General features: G+C 68.6%; 2 protein-coding genes and 1 long non-coding RNA gene across 3 annotated transcripts; 1 reads left to right on the top strand and 2 right to left on the bottom strand.

Annotated features, from left to right (window-relative positions):
- Positions 1–1,035: 1,035 nt before the first annotated feature.
- NECTIN4 (nectin cell adhesion molecule 4) lies at positions 1,036–13,589 on the bottom strand. Its single transcript, XM_056510962.1, has 9 exons — positions 13,464–13,589; positions 9,559–9,906; positions 8,298–8,588; positions 7,611–7,725; positions 6,220–6,383; positions 4,331–4,478; positions 3,731–3,809; positions 3,401–3,535; positions 1,036–2,563 (listed from the first exon to the last, which is right to left on the bottom strand). Exons 1-9 carry the CDS (start codon positions 13,522–13,524, stop codon positions 2,282–2,284), a joined length of 1,623 nt encoding a protein of 540 aa, XP_056366937.1. The 5' UTR covers positions 13,525–13,589; the 3' UTR covers positions 1,036–2,281.
- A 1,210-nt stretch (positions 13,590–14,799) lies between these two features.
- On the bottom strand, positions 14,800–17,658 carry LIM2 (lens intrinsic membrane protein 2). Its single transcript, XM_056511061.1, has 4 exons — positions 17,461–17,658; positions 16,786–16,956; positions 16,407–16,547; positions 14,800–15,001 (listed from the first exon to the last, which is right to left on the bottom strand). The coding sequence occupies exons 2-4, from the start codon at positions 16,952–16,954 to the stop codon at positions 14,934–14,936; spliced, it is 378 nt and encodes a 125-aa protein (XP_056367036.1). The 5' UTR covers positions 16,955–16,956; positions 17,461–17,658; the 3' UTR covers positions 14,800–14,933.
- On the top strand, positions 15,858–16,313 carry LOC130263497 (uncharacterized). The gene is made up of 3 exons (XR_008842340.1): positions 15,858–15,952; positions 16,032–16,165; positions 16,245–16,313. It is a non-coding gene; the product is annotated as an uncharacterized LOC130263497 (long non-coding RNA).
- Positions 17,659–20,230: the final 2,572 nt, after the last annotated feature.

Raw genomic sequence — 20,230 nt, 5'->3', positions numbered from 1 at the left:
TGTCACAGCTCACCTGTCCTTACACACCTGTGTGTGTCACAGCTCACCTGTCCTTACACACCTGTGTGTGTGTCACAGCTCACCTGTCCTCGCACACCTGTGTGTGTGTCACAGCTCACCTGTCCTTACACACCTGTGTGTGTGTCACAGTCACCTGTCCTCGCACACCTGTGTGTGTGTCACAGTCACCTGCACACCTGTGTGTGTGTCACAGCTCACCTGTCCTTACACACCTGTGTGTGTCACAGCTCACTGTCCTTACACACCTGTGTGTGTGTCACAGTCACCTGCACACCTGTGTGTGTGTCACAGCTCACCTGTCCTTACACACCTGTGTGTGTCACAGCTCACCTGTCCTCGCACACCTGTGTGTGTGTCACAGCTCACCTGCACACCTGTGTGTGTCACAGCTCACCTGCACACCTGTGTGTGTGTCACAGCTCACCTGTCCTTGCACACCTGTGTGTGTGTCACAGCTCACCTGTCCTCGCACACCTGTGTGTGTCACAGTTCACTGTCCTTACACACCTGTGTGTGTCACAGCTCACTGTCCTTGCACACATCTGTGTGTGTGTCACAGCTCACCTGTCCTCGCACACCTGTGTGTGCCACAGCTCACTGTCCTTGCACACACCTGTGTGTGTGTCACAGTCACCTGCACACCTGTGCACACTCACCTGCACACCTGTGCACACTCACCTGCGCACTTTCTCCCGCCCTTGCACGCTCCCCTGCCCACCCCCAGCCCCAGCCTTGCACCCACAGTGCCACCCCTGCGTCACCTCCGTGTCACCTCCATGTCGCCCACGTCACCCAAGTGTCACCCCCGTGTCACCTACATGTCTCAGTGTCACCATTGTGCCACCTCCATGTCACCCGCATGTCACCCGCGTGTCCCCCGTGTCCCCCCGTGTCCCCCCCGTGTCCCCCCCGTGCCCCCCGTGTCCCCCGTGTCCCCCCGTGTCCCCCCGTGTCCCCCCGTGTCTCCCCCGTGTCCCCCGTGTCCCCCCGTGTCCCCAGGCTGTCACACTCGGGCCCAGCCCCGCGGGTCGTTTATTTACAGGGTCTATACACGGCTGTACAGCCCCTCCCCCAGCCCGGGGGGGAGGGGACACGGCTGTCCCCAGTGCCACCAAACCCGGGGGGAGGGGACACGGCTGTCCCCAGTGCCACCACAGTCCCAGGGCCATGGGGACACACAGATGCTCCTGCCCCGCTGGGTCCTGGGGGGTCCCCGGTGTCACCACGAGTGTCCCCAGCCCGGGGCTGGGTGGCACCTGGGGACAGGAGTTTGTCCCCAGCCGGTGATGGCAGGGAGGTGGCACTTGGGGACCAGAGTCCATCCCTGACCCCAAACCAGCAGGGAGGGGACACTTGGGGACTGGAGCTTGGCGGTGTCCCCAGGCCAGTGACAGCAGGGAAGTGGCACCTGGGGACAGGAGCTTGTCCCCAAGCCGGTGATGGCAGGGAGGTGGCACTTGGGGACCAGGGAATGTCCTGGAGCTCAGTGGTGTCCCCAAGCCTGTGCCAGCAGCAAGGTGACACCTGGGAACTGGAGCTGACCCCACATAAGAGGGAGGTGACATCTGGGGACCAGACACATCGTGGGGTGCCGTGTGTGTCCCCAGGCCTGTGCCAGCAGCAAGGTGACACTTGGGGACCGAAGAATGTCCTGGGCATGGTGGTGTCCCCAACTCCATGTGCCAGCAGGGAGGTGACACCCGGGGACCAGAGTCCATCTTGACCCCACACCAGCAGCGAGGTGACACCTGGGGACCACAGCCAGTCCTGGGGCACTGTCCTTGTCCCCAACCCCACACCGGCAGGGAGGTGACACAGTCCTGGGGCACTGTCCTTGTCCCCAGCCCCACACAGGCAGTGAGGTGACACCTGGGGACTGAATCCATCCTTGACCCCACACCAGCAGGGAGGTGACACAGTCCTGGGGCACTGTCCTTGTCCCCAGCAGGGAGGTGACACAGCCCTGGGGCACTGTCCTTGTCCCCAGCCCCACACCAGCAGGGAGGTGACACCTGGGGCACTGTCCTTGTCCCCAGCAGGGAGGTGACACAGTCCTGGGGCACTGTCCTTGTCCCCAGCCCCACAGCAGCAGGGAGGTGACACCTGGGGCACTGTCCTTGTCCCCAGCAGGGAGGTGACAGCCGGGGACCGGAGCAGCGGGGGCAGAGCCGGGCGGGCGCGGGGAGGGGCTGGCTGTCCTCTGCTGTCCCCTGCTGTCCCCTGCTGTCCCCTGCTGTCCCCGGGTGTCCCGCGGTGCCGGTCACACCAGGTGGCCGCGCCCGTTGATGTAGATGCCGTTGGAGCTGGGCTTGGCCTGCAGCATCCCGTTCTCCTGCACGAAGTGCGTCATCGCCTGCTTGATGGGGTCCCCCCCGCCGCCCCCCTCCTCCTCCTCCTCCTTGGGCTCCTTCCCGCCGGGGGCGGGCGGTGCCGGCGCCGCGGGGACAGCGGGGACAGCGGGGACAAGCGGGACATCCGTCTGCGTCTCGATCTCCCGCACCGTGGAGAGCGTGGAGTAACTGCGGCCCTCAGGCTCCTCGCTCTGGGGACAAGGGACGCGTCAGGGGACACGGCGGGGACACGGCGGGGACACGGCGGGGACACGGGAGGGACACGGGAGGGACACGGGAGGGGACACGGGAGGGACACGGGAGGGACACAGCGGGGACACGGGAGGGACACGGGAGGGACACGGGAGGGGACACGGCAGGGACACGGGAGGGACACGGGAGGGGACACGGGAGGGACACGGGAGGGACACGCTGGGGCGGCAGAGCGTGTGGGGCGGGGCAGGGGTTGATGGGGACACGGGGGCCAGTGGGGACATGGGGACAGTGGGGACATGGGGACTGTGAGGACCAACGGGGACCCGGGGACATGGGGACATGGGGACATTGAGACCATGGGGACATGGGGCCAGGGACACCAATGGGGATCCAGGGACCAGTGAGGACATGTGCCCTGCTGGGGACAGGGACACCAATGGGGACATGGGCATGAGCAGTGTCCTCACTGGGGACAGGGACACCACCAGTGACACGGGCACTGCTGGGGACAGGAGTGTCACTGGGGACATGGACACCTGCAGGAGCGTGGTGACCCCGTGCCCCCTGGTGTCCCTCCTGTCCCTGCTGTCCCCCGTGTCCCCCATGTCCCTGCTGTCCCCGTGTCCCTGCTGTCCCCATCCCCTGTGTCCCTGCTGTCCCCCGTGTCCCCCGTGTCCCTGCTGTCCCCTCTGTCCCTGCTGTCCCCCGTGTCCCCCATGTCCCCGCTGTCCCCCGTGTCCCTGCTGTCCCCCGTGTCCCCTCTGTCCCCCATGTCCCCTCTGTTTCCCGTGTCCCCCGTGCCCCCCGTGCCCCCCGTGCCCCCCGTGTCTCACCATGGCAGAGCAGATGCTGGTGCCACGCAGGCTGTCCCCTCTCAGGCTGTCCCCTCTCAGGCTGTCCCCTCTCAGGCTGTCCCCTCTGATGCTGCCCTGGCGACTCTCCGTCCGCAGCTGCAGCGTCTCCTCCAGCTGGGACAGACCGGTCAGCGCCCGGGACACCCCGGGACATCCACGGACACCACACAGACACCCCACGGACACACCTGGACACTCCTGGACACCCCACGGACACCCCACAGCCCAAGCCAAGCCCCCCTTCCTTGGCACCCCCTGCCCACCCCCCCCAGCCCCTCTCTCCTGTCCCCCCGCCCCCCCGTGTCCCACCTGTGCCCGGGGGTCGCTGCTGTGGCTGGAGTGCAGCCGCCGGATGGAATTCTCCCGGGTCAGCGTCAGCTCCTCCTCGCTGGGGACACGGGCGACACTCAGCAGGGACACGCGTCCCCCCGCGTCCCCAAATGTCCTGCTGTGTCCCCTTCATGTCCCCACATGTCCTGCTGTGTCCCCTTCATGTCCCCACATGTCCTTCTGTGTCCCTCTGTGTCCCCACGTGTCCTGCTGTGTCACCCTGTGTCCCCTCATGGCCCCCTCCATGTCCCACATCCCCTGTGCTGTGTCCCCCTGTGCCCTCCCTTGTCCCCCATGTCCCCAATGTCCCCAATGTCCCCCATGTCCCCAATGTCCTCAATGTCCCCAATGTCCCCAATGTCCCCAATGTCCCCAATGTCCCCATGTTCCCAATGTCCCCAATATCTTCAATATCCCCAATGTCCCCCAATATCCCCAATGTCCCCAATGTCCTGATGTCCCAATGTCCCCAATGTCCCAATGTCCCCAATGTCCCCCATGTCCCCAATATCTTCAATGTCCCCAATGCCCCCATGTCCCCCATGTCCCCATGTCCCTGTCCCCTGTCCCCTCCCGTACTACTTCTCGGAGATGCGCTGTGTTTTGCGTTTGTGGTACAGGGTCATGACCACGACGACGACGACGAGGACGCAGAGCAGGACGGCGGCGATGACCCCGACCACGACCACCGAGGCCGAGACCAGATCCACGCGGCGCACGGGGTCCTCTGCGGGCCCCAAAACGGGTCAGGGGCGCCCCAAAACGGGGTCAGGGGAGCCCCAAAACGGGGTCAGGGGAGCCCCGAAACGGGGGGGAGCCCAAAGGGGTCAGGGGCACCCCAAAACGGGGGGAGACCCCATAGTGGGGGTCAGGGGCACCCCAAACCGGGGGGATACCCTAAAGAGGTCAGGGGCACCCCAAAACGGGGTCAGGGGCACCCCAAAATGGGGGGACACCCCACAGGGGTCAGGGGACACCCCAAACCGGGGGGATACCCTAAAGAGGTCAGGGGGCACCCCAAAATGGGGGAGACCTCAAAGGGGGGGCACCCCAAGAGAGGGGAGAAGCCGAGGGGGGAAGAGAAGGGGTGGGGGAGATGGGGTGTGGGTGGGGGGGGGACAGATGGACAGACAGACAGACAGAGGGACGGATGATGGACAGATGGAGGGATGGAAGGGCGGATGGATGGACACACGGACAGACGGACAAGTCCATGATGACATCCGTGGGTGGGCGGATGGATGGACAGATGGACAAATCCATGGAGGGACAGACGGACAAGTCCATAGAGGAATGGATGGATGTGTGTCCATGGACGGACAGACTGACAAGGATATCCAGGGCTGGGTGGATGGACAGATGGACAGAGGGACAGAGGGACAACCCCACGGATGGACAAGCCCATGGATGGTGGGTGGGTGGGTGACCAATGGGTGGGGAGGGACAGGGAGAGGTGCCAGAGGGACAGACAGACGGACAAGTCCATGGATGGACAAGCCCACGGACAGGCAGATGGATGGACAGACGGACAAGCCCGCGGACAGTGGGTGGATGACCAGTGGGTGGGGATGGACTGCAATAGGTGTCAGAGGGATGGACGGATGGACGGACAGATGGACAGATAAGCAGGAATCTGGAGGCATGAGCGGATGGGTGGGGGACAGACGGACGGAAGTGAGCAGGCGGTGAGTGGAGAATGAGACACGGTGAGTGCGCGGGCGGGGAAGGGGGACGGACCTGGGTGGGACCGGCACGGGGAGGGGACAGGGACGGACAGACGGACGGGTGGATGAATGGATGGGTGGGCGGACAGATGGGTGGACACACGGATGGACAGACGGGTGGGTGAATGGATGGACAGACGGGTGGGTGGACAGGGGGATGAGTGGACAGACGGGTGGGTGGACAGAGGGATGGGTCGACGAACAGACAGACGGACAGATGGGTGCGTGAATGAGTGGACGGATGGACAGATGGACAGATGGACAAGTTGATGGTCAGATGAACGGACAGACAGACGGACACACAGACAGATGGAGAAGCCAAGCCCAGCATTGCCCTCACCCTCTCCCTGGTGCCACCCCCTCCCGTGTTCGGTGTCCCTGTCCCCACCCGTGGCCGGTGTCCCCTGTCCCTGTCCCCACCCGTGGCCGGTGTCCCTGTCCCCACCCGTGGCCGGTGTCCCTTGGCCCTGTCCCCTCCCGTGGCCGGTGTCCCCTGTCCCTGTCCCCACCCGTGGCCGGTGTCCCTGTCCCCACCCGTGGCCGGTGGCCCTGTCCCCACCCGTGGCCGGTGTCCCCTGTCCCTGTCCCCACCTGTGGCCGGTGTCCCCTGTCCCTGTCCCCACCCGTGGCCGGTGTTCCCTGTCCCTGTCCCCACCTGTGGCCGGTGTCCCTGTCCCCACCTGTGGCCGGTGTCCCCCGGCCCTGTCCCCTCCCGTGGCCGGTGTCCCCCGGCCCTGTCCCCACCTGTGGCACGCCCCCGGATGCTGACGTTGGCCCGCGCCTCCTTGGCGGCCACGCGGTTGGACACTCGGCACACGTAGTCACCGGCGTCGGCCACGGCCAGCGGCCGCTGGAACAGCAGCGTGTCCCCCTTGGCCCGGACACCCGCGGGCAGCGGCGCGTCCACCCTGCGGGGGCAGCTGGTGTCAGTGCGGGGACAGCGCGGGGACAGCCGGGGACAGAGCGGGGACAGACGGGGACAGCGAGGGGACAGAGCGGGGACAGCGCGGGGACAGAGCGGGGACAGAGCGGGGACAGAGCGGGGACAGCGAGGGGACAGAGCGGGGACAGAGCGGGGACAGTCGGGGACAGAGCGGGGACAGTCGGAGACAGTCGGGGACAGTGCGGGGACAGCGCGGAGACAGAGCGGGGACAGAGCGGGGACAGAGAGGGGACAGAGCGGGGACAGTCGGGGACAGAGAGGGGACAGAGCAGGGACAGTCGGGGACAGAGCGGGGACAGCGCGGGGACAGAGCGGGGACAGCCACGATGTCAGCCCTGTTGACACCCCCCGGTGACATCCCCTGGTGACAGCCCCAGTGACAGCCCCGGTGACAGCCCCAGTGACAGTCCCCGTGGTGACAGTCCCGGTGACAGCCCCGGTGACAGTCCCCGTGGTGACAGTCCCGGTGACAGTCCCCGGCCCGGCCCTGCGGGCGGTGGCGGTGCTGGCGGTGCCATCAAAGCCGGCGGTGCCGGTTCCCACGGGTGACGCCCAGCCGGGCACCGCGGGGCCTGTCCGGGCACGCGGCACCGCGGGCACGGCCACGGTACCGGCACCGGGGCACAGCCATAGCACCGGCACCGGCACCGGCACCGGGGCACGGCCACAGCCACGGCACCGGCACCAGGGCACGGCCACGGTACCGGCACCGGGGCACGGCCACGGCACCGGCACCGGCACCGGCGGGGACAGGGGGACGCGGGGAAGGACAGAGGGACGGGGACACGGGCACGGGTGAAGGATTTGGGGGGTGAGGAGATGCGGCAGTGACAGGGGGACACGGAAGGGACAGGGCAGAGAGAGGGGGGACATGGGCAGGGGGACACGGCAGGGATGGGGGACACTGCAGGGACAGAAGGGACACAACAGGGACATCGGGGACGTGGTCAGGACATGGGCAGGAGGATGTGGCAGGGACAAGGGGACACGGCAGGGACACGGCAGGGACACGGATAGGGCCAGGGGGACACGGTGGGGACACCGCGGGGACACGGACATGCTCCAGAGCCTGGAGGGGACACAGCCGTGCTCTGGGGACACGGGGGGACACGGGCGAGGGGACCCGGGGCAGGCGGCCATGGGGAGGTGACAGGAGGTGACAGACAGTGACACGCGGTGACAGTGGCCTCACCGTGTCCAGTTGTAGGTCGGGGGGGGGTTGCCGTCCCCCAGGCAGGTCAGCGCCGCCCCCTCCATCCCCTCCTGCCACTCGGCCGTGTGACCCAGCACCGACGCGTCCGACAGGTCTGGGGACACGGCGACACCGAGGCGACACTCAGGGGACAAAGTCCCACGGCCCCGCTGCGCCCCCCATGGCCACGGTATCCCCCTGCCGTGTCCTTCATCCTCCCCGTGCCCCCTGCGTGTCCCCTCCATGCCAGCATCCCCCGCTGTCACCTGTGTCCCCCATGTCCCCAACACCCTCCACCTGTCCAGTGCCCCCAGTGTCCCCAGTGCTCCCCACGATTTCCATGTCCCCAGTGTCCTCCGTGTCCCTCAGGGCTCTCCATGTCCCCAATGCTCGTCACGTTCCCCTGTCCCCAATGTCCCCCATGTCCCCAATGCCCCCCACGTCTCCCAAAACACCCCATGTCCCCGGTGTCCCCCGTGTCCCCAGTGTCCTTAATGTCCCCAGCGCCCCCCAAGTCCCCTGTGCCCATCACACCCCCACATCCCCCCTCACTCCCCATGTCCCCAGTGCCCCCCGTGTCCCCAGTGTCCCCCATACCCCCAACACTCCCCACACCCCCGTCACCCCCCATGTCCCCAACACCCTCCCTGTCCCCTCCCCTCCCTGTCCCCGCCCCCGGTGGCGCACAGGCGACGCTGAGCAGGTGCGTGATCCTCTTCTCGTGGCGCAGCCCGGGGTGCGCCACCACGCAGGTGAGGCTCTTGCCGTTCATGCTGCGCCCGGGCACCAGGAAGAACTCGCTGGTGACCGAGGCCGATCGCGCGTGGGCCGAGCGCCGCGTGGCGTTGGTGCCGCGCACCTCGGTCTCCCAGCGCACCGACGGCACCGGGCTGCCCTCGGCCGTGCACGACGCCGCCAGCGTGCGGCCCTGGCCCTCCTCCAGCGGCGGGCCCGGGTTCAGGATGGGCAGCGGCGGCACTGCGGGGACAGCGGGTCAGGGCGGCGCTGGGGACACGGCGGGAGGTGGCGCGGGGGGTCCCTCGTGGTCAACAGTGTCCTTTGTGTCCCCAGTGCTTCCATGTCCCCCCATCCACAATGTCCCCTAATCCCCAGTGCCCATCGTGTCCCCAGCGCCTTCTGTGTCCCCCGATGTCCCCAAAGTCCTCCACGTCCCCAATACCCATCGTGTCCCCTTTGCCCTCCATGTACCGCGTCCCCAGTACCCATCACACCCTCCATGTCCCCAATGTCCCCAATGTCCCAAATCTCTCCCATGCCCTGTGTCTCATGTCCCCCATGTCCCGTGTCCCCTATCGCCCATACCCCCATATCCCCACGGCCCTCATGTCCCCCATGTCCCCTGTTCCCTGTCCTCATGTTCTCATGTCCCATGTCCCTCATGTCCCCCATGTCCCCTGTCTCATGTCCCCCATGTCCCCTGTTCCCTGTGCCATGTCTCCCATGTCCCACGTGTCTCATGTCCCCCATGAGACCCCCGTCCCATATCCCCATGTCCCCTGTCCCCCATATCACGTCCTCCATGTCCCCATATCCCCATCCTCATGTCCCCTGCCCTGTGTCCCCCATGTCCCTGTGTTCCCTGCCCCACGTCCCCCACCCCATATCCCCCTGTCCCCCTGTTCCCCACGTCCCCATAACCCCCTGCCCCGCGTCCCCATGTTCCATATCCCATATCCCCCTGCCTCGTGTCCCCATATCCCCCCACCCCGTGTCCCCATATCCCCATATCCCCCTGTCCCCCACACCCCCATATCCCCCCGCCCCGTGTCCCCCTGTCCCCTTGCCCCGTGTCCCCTTGTCCCCCACACCCCCATATCCCCCCGCCCCGCGTCCCCGTGTCCCCTGTCCCCGTGTCCCCGTGTCCCCGTGTCCCCGTGTCCCCGTGTCCCCGCGTCCCCGTGTCCCCGCCCCGCGTCCCCTCGCTCACCCAGCACCCTGAGCGTCAGCCGCCCCTCGAAGCTGCCCATGGGGAAGGTGATGAGGTGACACTCGTAGTCGCCCTCGTCGCCCTGCACGGCGTTGCGCAGCACGATGGCTCCGTCCTCCAGGTCGCCGTGGCCGTGGCGCAGGACGCGGCCGGCGAACGCCTCCTGCACGTGCTCGCCGTGCTGCGGGTTCAGCACCGCCACCTCGGCGGGCGCCGCGCCCGGGCCGCGCTTCAGCCACGTCACCTGCACCACCTGCTCCTGCTCCTGCGCGCGGTACCGGCACGGCAGCACCACGTCCTGCCCCAGCACGGCCGTCACGCTGCTCGGCACCTCCACGCGGCCCGCACCTGCGGACGGGACAGCCGGGTGTCACCGGAGTGTCACCTGAGTGTCACCTGAGTGCGGGTACAGACACCTGAGTGCGGGTACAGACACCTGAGTGCGGGTATGGATACCTGAGTGTCACCTGAGTGTGGGTACAGACACCTGAGTGTCACCTGAGTGTGGGTATGGCCACCTGAGTGCGGGTACAGGCACCTGAGTGTGGGTATGGATACCTGAGTGCGGGTATGGATACCTGAATGTCACCTGAGTGTCACCTGAGTGCGGGTACAGACACCTGAATGTCACCTGAGTGTCACCTGAGTGTGGGTACAGACACCTGAGTGTGGGTATGGATACCTGAATGTCACCTGAGTGTCACCTGAGTGCGGGTACAGGCACCTGAATGTCACCTGAGTGTCACCTGAGTGTGGGTACAGACACCTGAGTGCAGGTACAGACACCTGAGTGTGACACCTGAGTGCGGGTACAGACACCTGAGTGTGGGTACAGGCACCTGAATGTCACCTGAGTGTCACCTGAGTGCGGGTACGGACACCTGAGTGCGGGTACAGACACCTGAGTGTGACACCTGAGTGTGGGCACAGACACCTCCATGCAGCCCACACCTGCGGGGACAGGGGACACCTGAGTGTCACCTGTGCCACCTGAGAGTGGGTACAGACACCCGAGTGTCACCTGGCTTCGGGTACAGACACCTGAATCTGGTGTGACACCTGTCTGTGGGCACAGACACCTGCACACAGGGGTGGGGATGTCACACCTGAGTGTGTCCCCTGTGCCACCAGGTGTGGCACTGAGTGCCACAGGGACCTGCACGGGGACACCGGGCGGGCACAGGGACAGGGGACCTCAGTGTGCCCCCTGTGCCACCACCTGCGGGCGCCGGGTGTGGCACTGAGTGTGAGAGCACAGCTGGGCACAGCTGGGCACACCTGGGCGGGATTTGGGCACACCTGGGCACAGCTGGGCACACCTGGGCAGGATTTGGGCACACCTGGGCACACCTGCAGGGTTTGGGGTTCAGGCTGGGGGCTTGGGGTGCAGGTGTCGGGTTCCAGCATTTGGGGGCTGATTGTGGGGTTCGGGGTGCAGGTTTGGGGTGCAGGTTCGGGGTGCGGGATTTAGGGTGCGGGATTTGGGGTGCAGGATTTGTGGGACAGGATTTGGGGTGCAGGATTTGGGGTCGGGATTTGGGGTGCAGGGTTTGGGGTGCAGGATTTGGGGTGCGGGATTTGGGGGAGAGGATTTGGGGTGCAGGATTTGGGGTGCGGGATTTCGGGTGTGGGATTTGGGGTGCAGGTTTGGGGTGCGGGATTTGGGGTGCGGTTTTGGGGTCCAGGATTTGGGGGACAGGATTTGGGGGACAGGATTTGGGGTGCAGGTTTGGGGTGCAGGATTTGGGGTGCAGGGTTTGGGGTGCAGGATTTGGGGTCAGGATTTGGGGTGCAGGATTTGGGGTGCGGGATTTGGGGTCCAGGATTTGGGGGGCTGGTTGGAGGTTTGGGGTGCTGGATTTGGGGTGCAGGTCCTGGGGGCTGAGGTGCAGATTTAGGGTGCGGTTTTGGGGTGCAGGATTTGGGGTGCAGGATTTGGGGTGCGGTTTTAGGGTTGCATTTTGGGGGTTGGGGGTGCTTTTTGGGGTGCATTTTGGGTTTGCATTTCTGGGGGCGCATTTCTCGGGGTGCATTTTTGGGGTTGCATTTCTGGGGGCGCATTTTTAGGGGTGCATTTTTGGGGTTGCATTTTGGGGGTGAACTTTTGGGGTGCATTTTGGGGGTGAATTTTTGGGGTTGCATTTTGGGGTTGCATTTTTGGGGTGCATTTTTGGGGTGCATTTTTGGGGTTGCATTTTTAGGGGTGCATTTTTTGGGGGTGCATTTTTGGGGAGGGGGCGTGTCCCGCCGCTCGGGGGGCGTGTCCCGCCCCGCCGCCGCCGCCAGAAGCGGCCGGGCCGGCCCGTCCAGCCCAACCGGCCGGGACGGATCCCGCGCTGCCGCCCCCGCCGAGCCCCCCGGGGGCTCCCCAAAATCCCCCCCACCACCCCAACCCCCCCCCCGAGGACCCCCGACTCATTAACCCTTCATTAACCGCGCCCCGCCGCTCCCACGTGCCTCAGTTTCCCCCAGTTTGGGAGTTTGGGGGGTCCCGGGAGGGCTCCGGGGGGGTCCCGGGGGGGTCTCGGCGGCGCTGGCGGGGCCGGGGGCGGTTCTGGGGTTCCGTGGGGAGGTTCCCCCCTCGGGGCGTCCCCACCCAGCGGGGCCCGAGCGCGTGGGAACCGGCGCGGGGAACCGGCTGAACCGGAACGGCGGCCCCACGCCCCGGCCGCGAGCGCGGGGGGGGCCAAAACAGGCCCGGCAACCCCGGAATGGGGGGTCCCGGGGGCGGGGGGGGTCACCCCGAACTCCCACGGGGGGGTCCCCGTGGGGCAGAGCCCCGCGCTGGGGGCGGGGGGGGTTTGTTGCGTTGTTTCCCACGGGGACGCGCGCGCACGTGCGGGGCCACCCGCTGTCCCCTCACCCCGTGGGGGGGGACACGCAGGGAAAGACCCCCCCCCACACACACACACACAAAAAAAGCGCGTGGGGACTCCTGGAACGCTCGTGGGCTCCAAGGAATGAGGCAAAGGCGGAACGCGGGGACCCCTCCCTGCACACCCCGAACACCCCCGTGGGGTGCGAGTCCCGCGTGGGGGGGTCAGCAGCACCCCCAAACCCCCCCCGAGTGCAGCCGGTGACCCGCGGGGGGGCGGCACCGCGGGGTTCCCACGGGCGCCGAGGGGAAACTGAGGCACGGCGGGGGATGGGGGGGGCGGGGCAGAGCAGGGGACCCCCCCTCTGTGTGCAGCCCCCCCCCATCCTGCGTGGGACAGCCCCCCCCTCATCCTGCGTGGGACAGCCCCCCCCTCATCCCGCGTGGGACAGCCCCCCCAAAAGTGGGGTGGGGGAGGTTGTGGGCACAATGAGGAGGGGGCGTGACCCCACCCCGGGCGCGCGGTGTCGCCGTTCCCACGGTTTGTCCCCAGAGGGGTCCCCGCGTTCCCCGAGTGGGGGGGGATCGGAGCCCACGCGGAGGCGCAGGTGCGCGCCCACGGGCACGCGCGCAGGTGTGCGCGCACACGCGTGTGAAGCGCCCGCGGCGGCGCTGCCCCCGGCGCGGGGACCCGCGGGGACGCGGGCGGACACTCGGACACACGCGCGGACACGCGGACACACGCGCGGACACGCGGACACACGCGCGGACACTCGGACACACGCGCGGACACTCGGACACTCGCGGCCGCAGGTGCGCGGGGCCGCAGGTGCACACGCGCGCGCGCCCACGCACACACACACACACACACACACACACCTGCACACGCGTGTGCGCGCACACCTGCGCGCGCCCCCGCTCCCCCCCCGCGGGTCCATCCCCGGTCCCGGCTTCTCTTTCCCGGTCCCGGTTTGACTCCCCCGGCTCCGGTTCGGCCCCGCGGGATCTCCCCACGCGTGGGCAGCGCTGTCCCGGTCCCGCCCGCTCCCGTCCCGATGTCCCGGTGCCCCCCCCGTGTCCCGCTCCTTACCGGCACCGGCGAGGAGGAAGCTGAGGAGGAGGAGGACGCGCCGCATCCCGCGGGGGTCCATGCGGAGCTCCGGGCTCAGGGCGCGGGTCGGGGCCCGGGCAGCACCATCCGGGCCGGGCCGGGCAGCTCCGGACCCCCGGGACTCCCGCGGGGCGCAGGCTCGGCGGGTCCGTGCGGGCCGAACCGGGCCGGTGGCGGCGGACGGGCCGGTGCTGCTCGGTGCGGGACGGGACGGGACGGGGGCGGGGCGGGGGGGCGGGGCCTGGCGGGGCGGGGCGCGGGGGGCGGGGCCGGGCGGGGCGGACCGGTCCGGCAGGTCCGGCGGGGGCGGGGCAGGGGCGCGGCCTTAAAGCGGCGATGCCGCGGGGGGAGCGGGGGGGGGGGGGGACCACACCCCGGGGGGGGGGGAGCGGGGACGGGCGGGGCGGGGCTCCCAGTGCTCCCAGTGCTCCCAGTGCTCCCAGTGCTCCCAGTGCCCCCATGGACCTCCCAGTGCTCGCTCCCAGTGCTCCCAGTGCTCCCAGTGTTCCCAGTGCCCCGATGGACCTCCCAGTGCTCCCAGTGCTCGCTCCCAGTGCTCCCAGTGCCCCGATGGACCTCCCAGTGCTCCCAGTGCTCCCAGTGCCCCCATGGAGCTCCCAGTGCTCCCAGTGCTCGCTCCCAGTGCTCCCAGTGCTCCCACTGCCCCGATGGACCTCCCAGTGCTCCCAGTGCTCCCAGTGCTCCCAGTGTCCCCTATGGACCTCCCAGTGCTCCCAGAGATCGCTCCCAGTGCTCCCAGTGCCCCCATGGACCTCCCAGTGCTCCCAGTGCTCCTTCCCAGTGCTCCCAGTGCCCCCATGGACCTCCCAGTGCTCCCAGTGCTCGCTCCCAGTGCTCCCAGTGCTCCCAGTGCTCGCTCCCAGTGCTCCCAGTGCTCCCAGTGCTCGCTCCCAGTGCTCCCAGAGCTCCCAATGCTCCCAGTGCCCCCATGGACCTCCCAGTTCTCCCAGTGCCCCCAGTGCCCCCAGTGCTCTCTGTGGACTTTCCAGTGCTCCCAGTGCCCCCCATGGACCTCACAGTCCTCCCAGTGCTCCCAGTGACCCCCGTGTCCTTTCCAGTGGCTCCCAGTGGCACTCATGGCACTCCCAGTGCTCCCAGTGCCTCTCACATCCCTCCCAGTCCATTCCTGTTCCTCACCAGTGCCCTCCAGTGGCCCCCATTTCCCTCCCAGTGCCCCCCCACCCCAGTTCCTTCCCACACCTGGGTGGGGGGGCTGGGGGCCGTCACCGACACCCCCAGAAGTTTTGGGATCCCCAAAATCCCCCCGGATGCCGCCGGGAAACCCGCGGGGAGCTGCAGGAGGAATTTACATTTATTGGCACGGCAAAATTTGGGGGAAAAGGGAAAAACCAGGAGCGGCAACGGGGGCGATCAGCAGAGGCCGGACCCGGGGAACCCCAAAATTTTGGGGAGATAACCCAGGACCGCTCAGGACCCCCCAACTTCGGAGCTCTCCGGGGACGGATCCTTGGAAGCGGCGCAGAGGTGGAAAAGCCCTGGGGGGTGAGGAGGGGATTTGGGAACCCCAAAGTTACCCCCAAAAATTGGGGGGGGGGGGGGGGGGGGTGTCTAAACCCCACTCGCTGCAGAGCCCGGGCACAGCTCAGGGCAGGGAGGGACCCCCCGATCCCCGGGACCCCCCGGTTCTGGTGTCCCCTCAATTTCCCGTCACCCTCCCATTGCTGTGCTCCCCAATTCCAGTGTCGCCCCCAATTCCCCGTTCCCGTGCCCCCCACCCAAATCCCGGTGCTCCCCAAATTTCCTGACACTCCCCAGTATTCTGACCACCCCCATTCCCGTGCTCCCCCAATTCCCAGTGCCCCCAATCCCCGTGTGTCCCCTGTGCCCCCCATTCCCGTGCCCCCCGGTGCTCCCCATTCCCGTGCCCCCCATTCCCGGTGCCCGCCCATTCCCGGTGCCCCCCGTTCCCGTGCCCCCCGCTCCCTGACACCCCCGTTCCCGTGCCCCCGGTGCCCCCCGTTCCCGTTCCCTGACACGCCCATTCCCGGTGCCCCCCGTTCCCTGTGCCCCCCGTTCCCGTGCCCCCGGTGCCCCCCCATTCCCGGTGCCCCCCCGTTCCCGTGCCCCCCGTTCTGTGCCCCCCGTACCTGCCGAGCCCAGCAGCGCCGCTCCCACCCAGCCCAGGATGAAGGACCAGGAGAAGCTCCAGGAGCTGCGCAGGGACCCCGGCAGGGCCAGAGCCCCCCCCCGAGCACAGCCCGAGCCCCAGCAGGGCCAGCAGCGCTGGGGGGCGGGAGTGACAGCGTGACAGTGACAGTGACACCAGTGACAGTGACACCAGTGACAGTGACAGTGACAGCAGTGCCACCAGTGACAGTGACAGTGACAGCAGTGACACCAGTGACACCGGTGACACCAGTGACACCAGTGACACCAGAGCCAGCAGCGCTGGGGGGCACGGGGGGTCAGGGACAGGAGTGACAGCAGTGACAGCAGTGACAATGACAGCAGTGGCAGTGCCAGCAGTGACAGTGACACCAGTGACACCAGTGACACCAGTGACAGTGACAGTGCCAGCAGTGGCAGTGCCAGCAGTGGCAGTGACAGTGACGCCAGTGACAGTGACAGTGACACCAGTGACACCAGTGGCAGTGTCAGCAGTGCCAGCAGTGGCAGTGACAGTGACACCAGTGACACCAGTGACAGTGACACCAGTGACAGACCAGTGACACCAGTGACAGTGACACCAGTGACAGTGACAGCAGTGACACCAGTGAGAGACCAGTGACAGCAGTGACACCAGTGGCAGTGCCAGCAGTGCCAGCACAGCTCGGGCACAGCTCAGAGCTCCCCCAGTTCCCCCTGCCCCTCCCGCCCCCGCCATGTCCCCTCGGGGACAGTCCCCGCCATGTCCCCCCGTGTCCCTGTGTCCCCACGTACCTGCCAGCAGCAGGGTGGCCCCGGCCACTCGTGTCCGCGCCCTCCGCCCCCCGCCGGCCCCCACGGCCAGGCCCAGGGCGAGTCCGGCGGCGGCGGCGACCACCGAGAGCAGCAGCAGCACCCGCGCGGCCTCCAGGAGCGCTGGGGGGGACACGGCGTGGGGACAGCGCGGGGACACGCGGGGTGACCCCCCCCGGCTCCCGCCCCGCGTGGGGACACCCGTGGGGACATCTGCGGGGGACGCTGGGGACACCCTTGGGGACAGAGGTGGGGGGGGCACCTCTGGCAGGGAGGGGACACCGGGGGCACCCCCAGGGGACACCACGGGGACGTTGGGGACTCCCCACGCAATTCCCGCCCTGCTGCCCCCCCCGAGTACCTGGGGTGGTGGCGTGGGGGTGGCACTGTCCCCCGAGGCAGCCGTGCCACAGCCCCAGGCTGGCCGCGCCCCCCGGCGCCCGGCGCTGCGCCCAGAAATGGGTGGCGGTGGCGGCCACCAGCAGCGCCAGGCCACTGGCCCCGCACAGCAACCCCCCTGCGGCGGGCATCCCTGCGGGGACACGGGACAGCGTGGGGACACGGGGACAGCGTGGGGACAGTGGCGGGGACACGGGGACAGCGTGGGGACAGCGTGGGGACAGGGACAGCGTGGGGACAGCGTGGGGACAGCGTGGGGACAGCGTGGGGACAGGGACAGCGTGGGGACAGAGTGGGGACAGCGTGGGGACAGAGTGGGGACACGGGGATCCCCAGGACGTCACCTCATGGGGACACAGGGGAGACCCGTGGCCACATCCCCCGGGAAAATGGGGGTACCGGGGGGTGGCACAGAGGGGGACACAGAGGACAGCGCCGGTGACACGGAGGTACCCGTGGGTGGCATCTGCGGGGGATGTCGGGGACACCCGTGGGGACATTCCTGGGGTGAGGGGCTCCACGGAGGTGGCACCTCTGGGGACACGGGGACCCTCTGCAGTGCGGGGGACACCAGAGGGGGGACCCAGGGGTGGGGACCTTGGGGACACTGGGGACACTGAAGCCCCCCGGCACTCACCCGCCTTCAGCAGCCGCTGCGCCGCTGCCCCATGGCCGCCTGTCCCCGCGTCCGTCTGTCCCCGCGTCCCTCTGTCCCCGTGTCCCGCTGTCCCCGTGTCCCGCTGTCCCCGTGTCCCCGCGCTGTCCCCCGGGAGGGGACAGGGCCCCCGGCACGTGGCGCTGCCATTGTTGGGGACACAATGCCGAAGGCTCTGGGCGCTGCCGCCACCCCCGGCTGCTGAGGTGGCGCGGGTTTGTCCCCAGCCTGGTGACACTGCGGGGGAGGGGGGGGGACACTGCCGGGGTCACCCCCGGCGACACTGACAGGGCCTTGGGGACAGCGGGTGACATCCCCGCGGGCAGGCTGGGCTCGGGACCCTGGGGGCTCCCGGGTGGAGAGGGGACACTGGGGACAGTGGGGACACTGGGGACAGCGGGGACAGAGGGGACAGCGAGACATGGGGACAGTGGGGACAGCGGGGACAGCGGGGACACTGGGGACACTGGGGACAGCGGGACGTGGGGACAGCGGGACGTGGGGACAGGGACACTGGGGACACTGGGGACGGGTCACTGGGGACACTGGGGACGGGTCACTGGGGACACTGGGGACACAGGTGTCAGAACCCGCGAGGGGGTGGCAGCAGGAGGACGTTGGTGACAATGACGGTGACAGTGACGGTGACAACGGTGACGATGCCGCGGCCGCCGCGCGGGGGGGCCCCGGAGCAGGGGGGGCTGCAGGGGACACCTGAGGGGGGAGACGGGGGGGGGACCTCAGGGGCTGCACCCCCAAATCCCACTGAGCCCCCCCAGAGCCCCCCCAAACCCCACAGAGCCCCCAGACCCAGCACGGGGGAAGGTTTTGGGGTGAGGGTCCCGGGGGTGCTCCTGGGTGGGGGTCTCGGTGTTGAGAGTCTCAGGGCGGGGGTCGTGGGCGGAATTCCCAGGCGGGGGTCCCCGGGTCTCATTTCGGGGTTCCCGGGGGTGTCCCGGGTCTCATTTCGGGGGTCCCGGGGGGTTCCCGGGGGTGTCCCGGGTCTCATTTCGGGGGTCCCGGGAGGTTCCCGGGGGGTTCCCGGGTCTCATTTCGGGGGTCCCGGGGGTCCCGGGGGTGTCCCGGGTCTCATTTCGGGGTTCCCGGGGGGTTCCCGGGTCTCATTTCGGGGTTCCCGGGGGTGTCCCGGGTCTCATTTCGGGGTTCCCGGGGGGTTCCCGGGGGGTTCCCGGGTCTCATTTCGGGGGTCCCGGGAGGTTCCCGGGGGGTTCCCGGGTCTCATTTCGGGGGTCCCGGGGGTCCCGGGGGTGTCCCGGGTCTCATTTCGGGGGTCCCGGGTCTCATTTCGGGGGTCCCGGGGGGTTCCCGGGGGGTGTCCCGAGTCTCATTTCGGGGGTCCCGGGGGGTGTCCCGGGTGTCCTGGGTCTCAGTTCAGGGGTCCCGGGTCTCATTTCGGGGGTCCCGGGGGGTTCCCGGGGGTGTCCCGGGTCTCAGTTCGGGGGTCCCGGGGGTCCCGGGGGTCTCACCGGCGCGCAGCCGCAGTGTCACTGTCCCGCAGCCGCACTCTCTGTCCCCCAGCAGGTGACAGGTGAAGGTGCCATTGTCCCCTCCCCGCACGTCCCGCAGCACCAGCGACCAGGGGGGGACATCGGGGGCCACCAGCGTGGCCCTGTCACCGTACGGGGGGTGGCAGCGCGGGGTACCCCGCCTCAGGTCGCACACGGGGTCACCCCGAAAGTGCCACCCCAGGGTGACAATGCGGCCCAGGTCCTGGCGCGCCAGGGGACACCGCAGGGTGACAGTGGCACCCAGGCTGGCGTTGGCCTCCGCGTGGCCGCGGTGGGGGCTGCCGCACGCGCAGGGGTCCCCTGGGGACAGCGGCGAGTGTCACCCCCCGGGCGTGGTGGCACTGGGGACACCGCGGGTGGCACTGGGGACAATGGGGTGACGCTGGCACCCGTGAAGCGTCCACGAGGGGACCCTGGGGGTTGTCTCACGGGTGGGGGGTGGCGCTGCTGAGATTGTCACTGTCGCTGTCACCACGGCTGGCACTCGCCACCGAGGGACGCTCGGGGACCGCGACCGGACAGGGCGGGGACCGGGATGGCGACAGCGACAGCGACAGCGACATCTCCGAGCCCCGCAGCCCCCCCGCCCCAAATCACCCCAACCCCCCGCGCCCCCTGCACCCCTTGAACCCCCCCAGAGACCCCCGGACCCCCCCCCCCCCTTCAAACCCTGCACCTCCAGACCCCCCTGAACCCCTCAGAGTCTCCCAGCCCCCCCCGGACCCACCTGGACCCCCCGAACCGCCCCCGACCCGGAGACCCCCGCACTCCCCGCAGCCCCCCCGGACCCCCCAGCTCCCCCCAGCACCCTCTGGACCCCCCAGAACCCCCCTGGACCCCCAGAACCCCGAACCCCCAAGAGACCACCCGGGGTCTGATCACCCCAGGACCCTCCCTGAGACCCCCGGAGTCCCCCTGACCCCCGGAGTCCCCCAAACCCCCAGACCCCCCAGGACTCCCCCCACCCCCTAAACCCCAAGAATCCCTGAGACCCCCCCCCGGACTCCCCACACCCCGCAACCCCCTTGAACCCCCCGACCCCAAAAACCCCCCAGACCCCAACACTTCCCCCCCCACCACGAGCCCCCGACCCCCCAACACCCACCGGGGGTCCCCAGGGCCGCCCCCAGCCCCAGCAGCAGCAGCAGCTCCCACATGGCGGCTCCGGGGGGGACACGGGGGACACAAATGACACCGCCAGCCGCGGGGGGGGGACACGCGGG

This window comes from Oenanthe melanoleuca, chromosome 25 (assembly GCF_029582105.1).
Source record: "Oenanthe melanoleuca isolate GR-GAL-2019-014 chromosome 25, OMel1.0, whole genome shotgun sequence".
In the NCBI taxonomy this organism is placed as follows: domain Eukaryota; kingdom Metazoa; phylum Chordata; class Aves; order Passeriformes; family Muscicapidae; genus Oenanthe; species Oenanthe melanoleuca.
The sequence above is the reverse complement of the archived record's forward strand: the minus strand, read 5'-3'. Positions and strand labels throughout refer to the sequence as shown.

Bases quoted from the DNA above. Each gene is read 5' to 3' on its own strand.
- NECTIN4 (XM_056510962.1), bottom strand. From the start codon at position 13,524: ATGGACCCCCGCGGGATGCGGCGCGTCCTCCTCCTCCTCAGCTTCCTC. The intron at 9,907-13,463 runs GTAAGGAGCGGG...TCCCGTCCGCAG, and splicing joins CTTCCTCCTCGCCGGTGCCG to GTGCGGGCCGCGTGGAGGTG. The intron at 3,536-3,730 runs GTGGGACACGGG...GGTCTGTCCCAG, and splicing joins GCAGCGACCCCCGGGCACAG to CTGGAGGAGACGCTGCAGCT.
- LIM2 (XM_056511061.1), bottom strand. From the start codon at position 16,954: ATGCCCGCCGCAGGGGGGTTGCTGTGCGGGGCCAGTGGCCTGGCGCTG. The intron at 16,548-16,785 runs GTACTCGGGGGG...TGTCCCCCCCAG, and splicing joins CCCCCACGCCACCACCCCAG to CGCTCCTGGAGGCCGCGCGG. The intron at 15,002-16,406 runs GTACGTGGGGAC...CTCACCCCCCAG, and splicing joins GGCCACCCTGCTGCTGGCAG to GGCTTTTCCACCTCTGCGCC.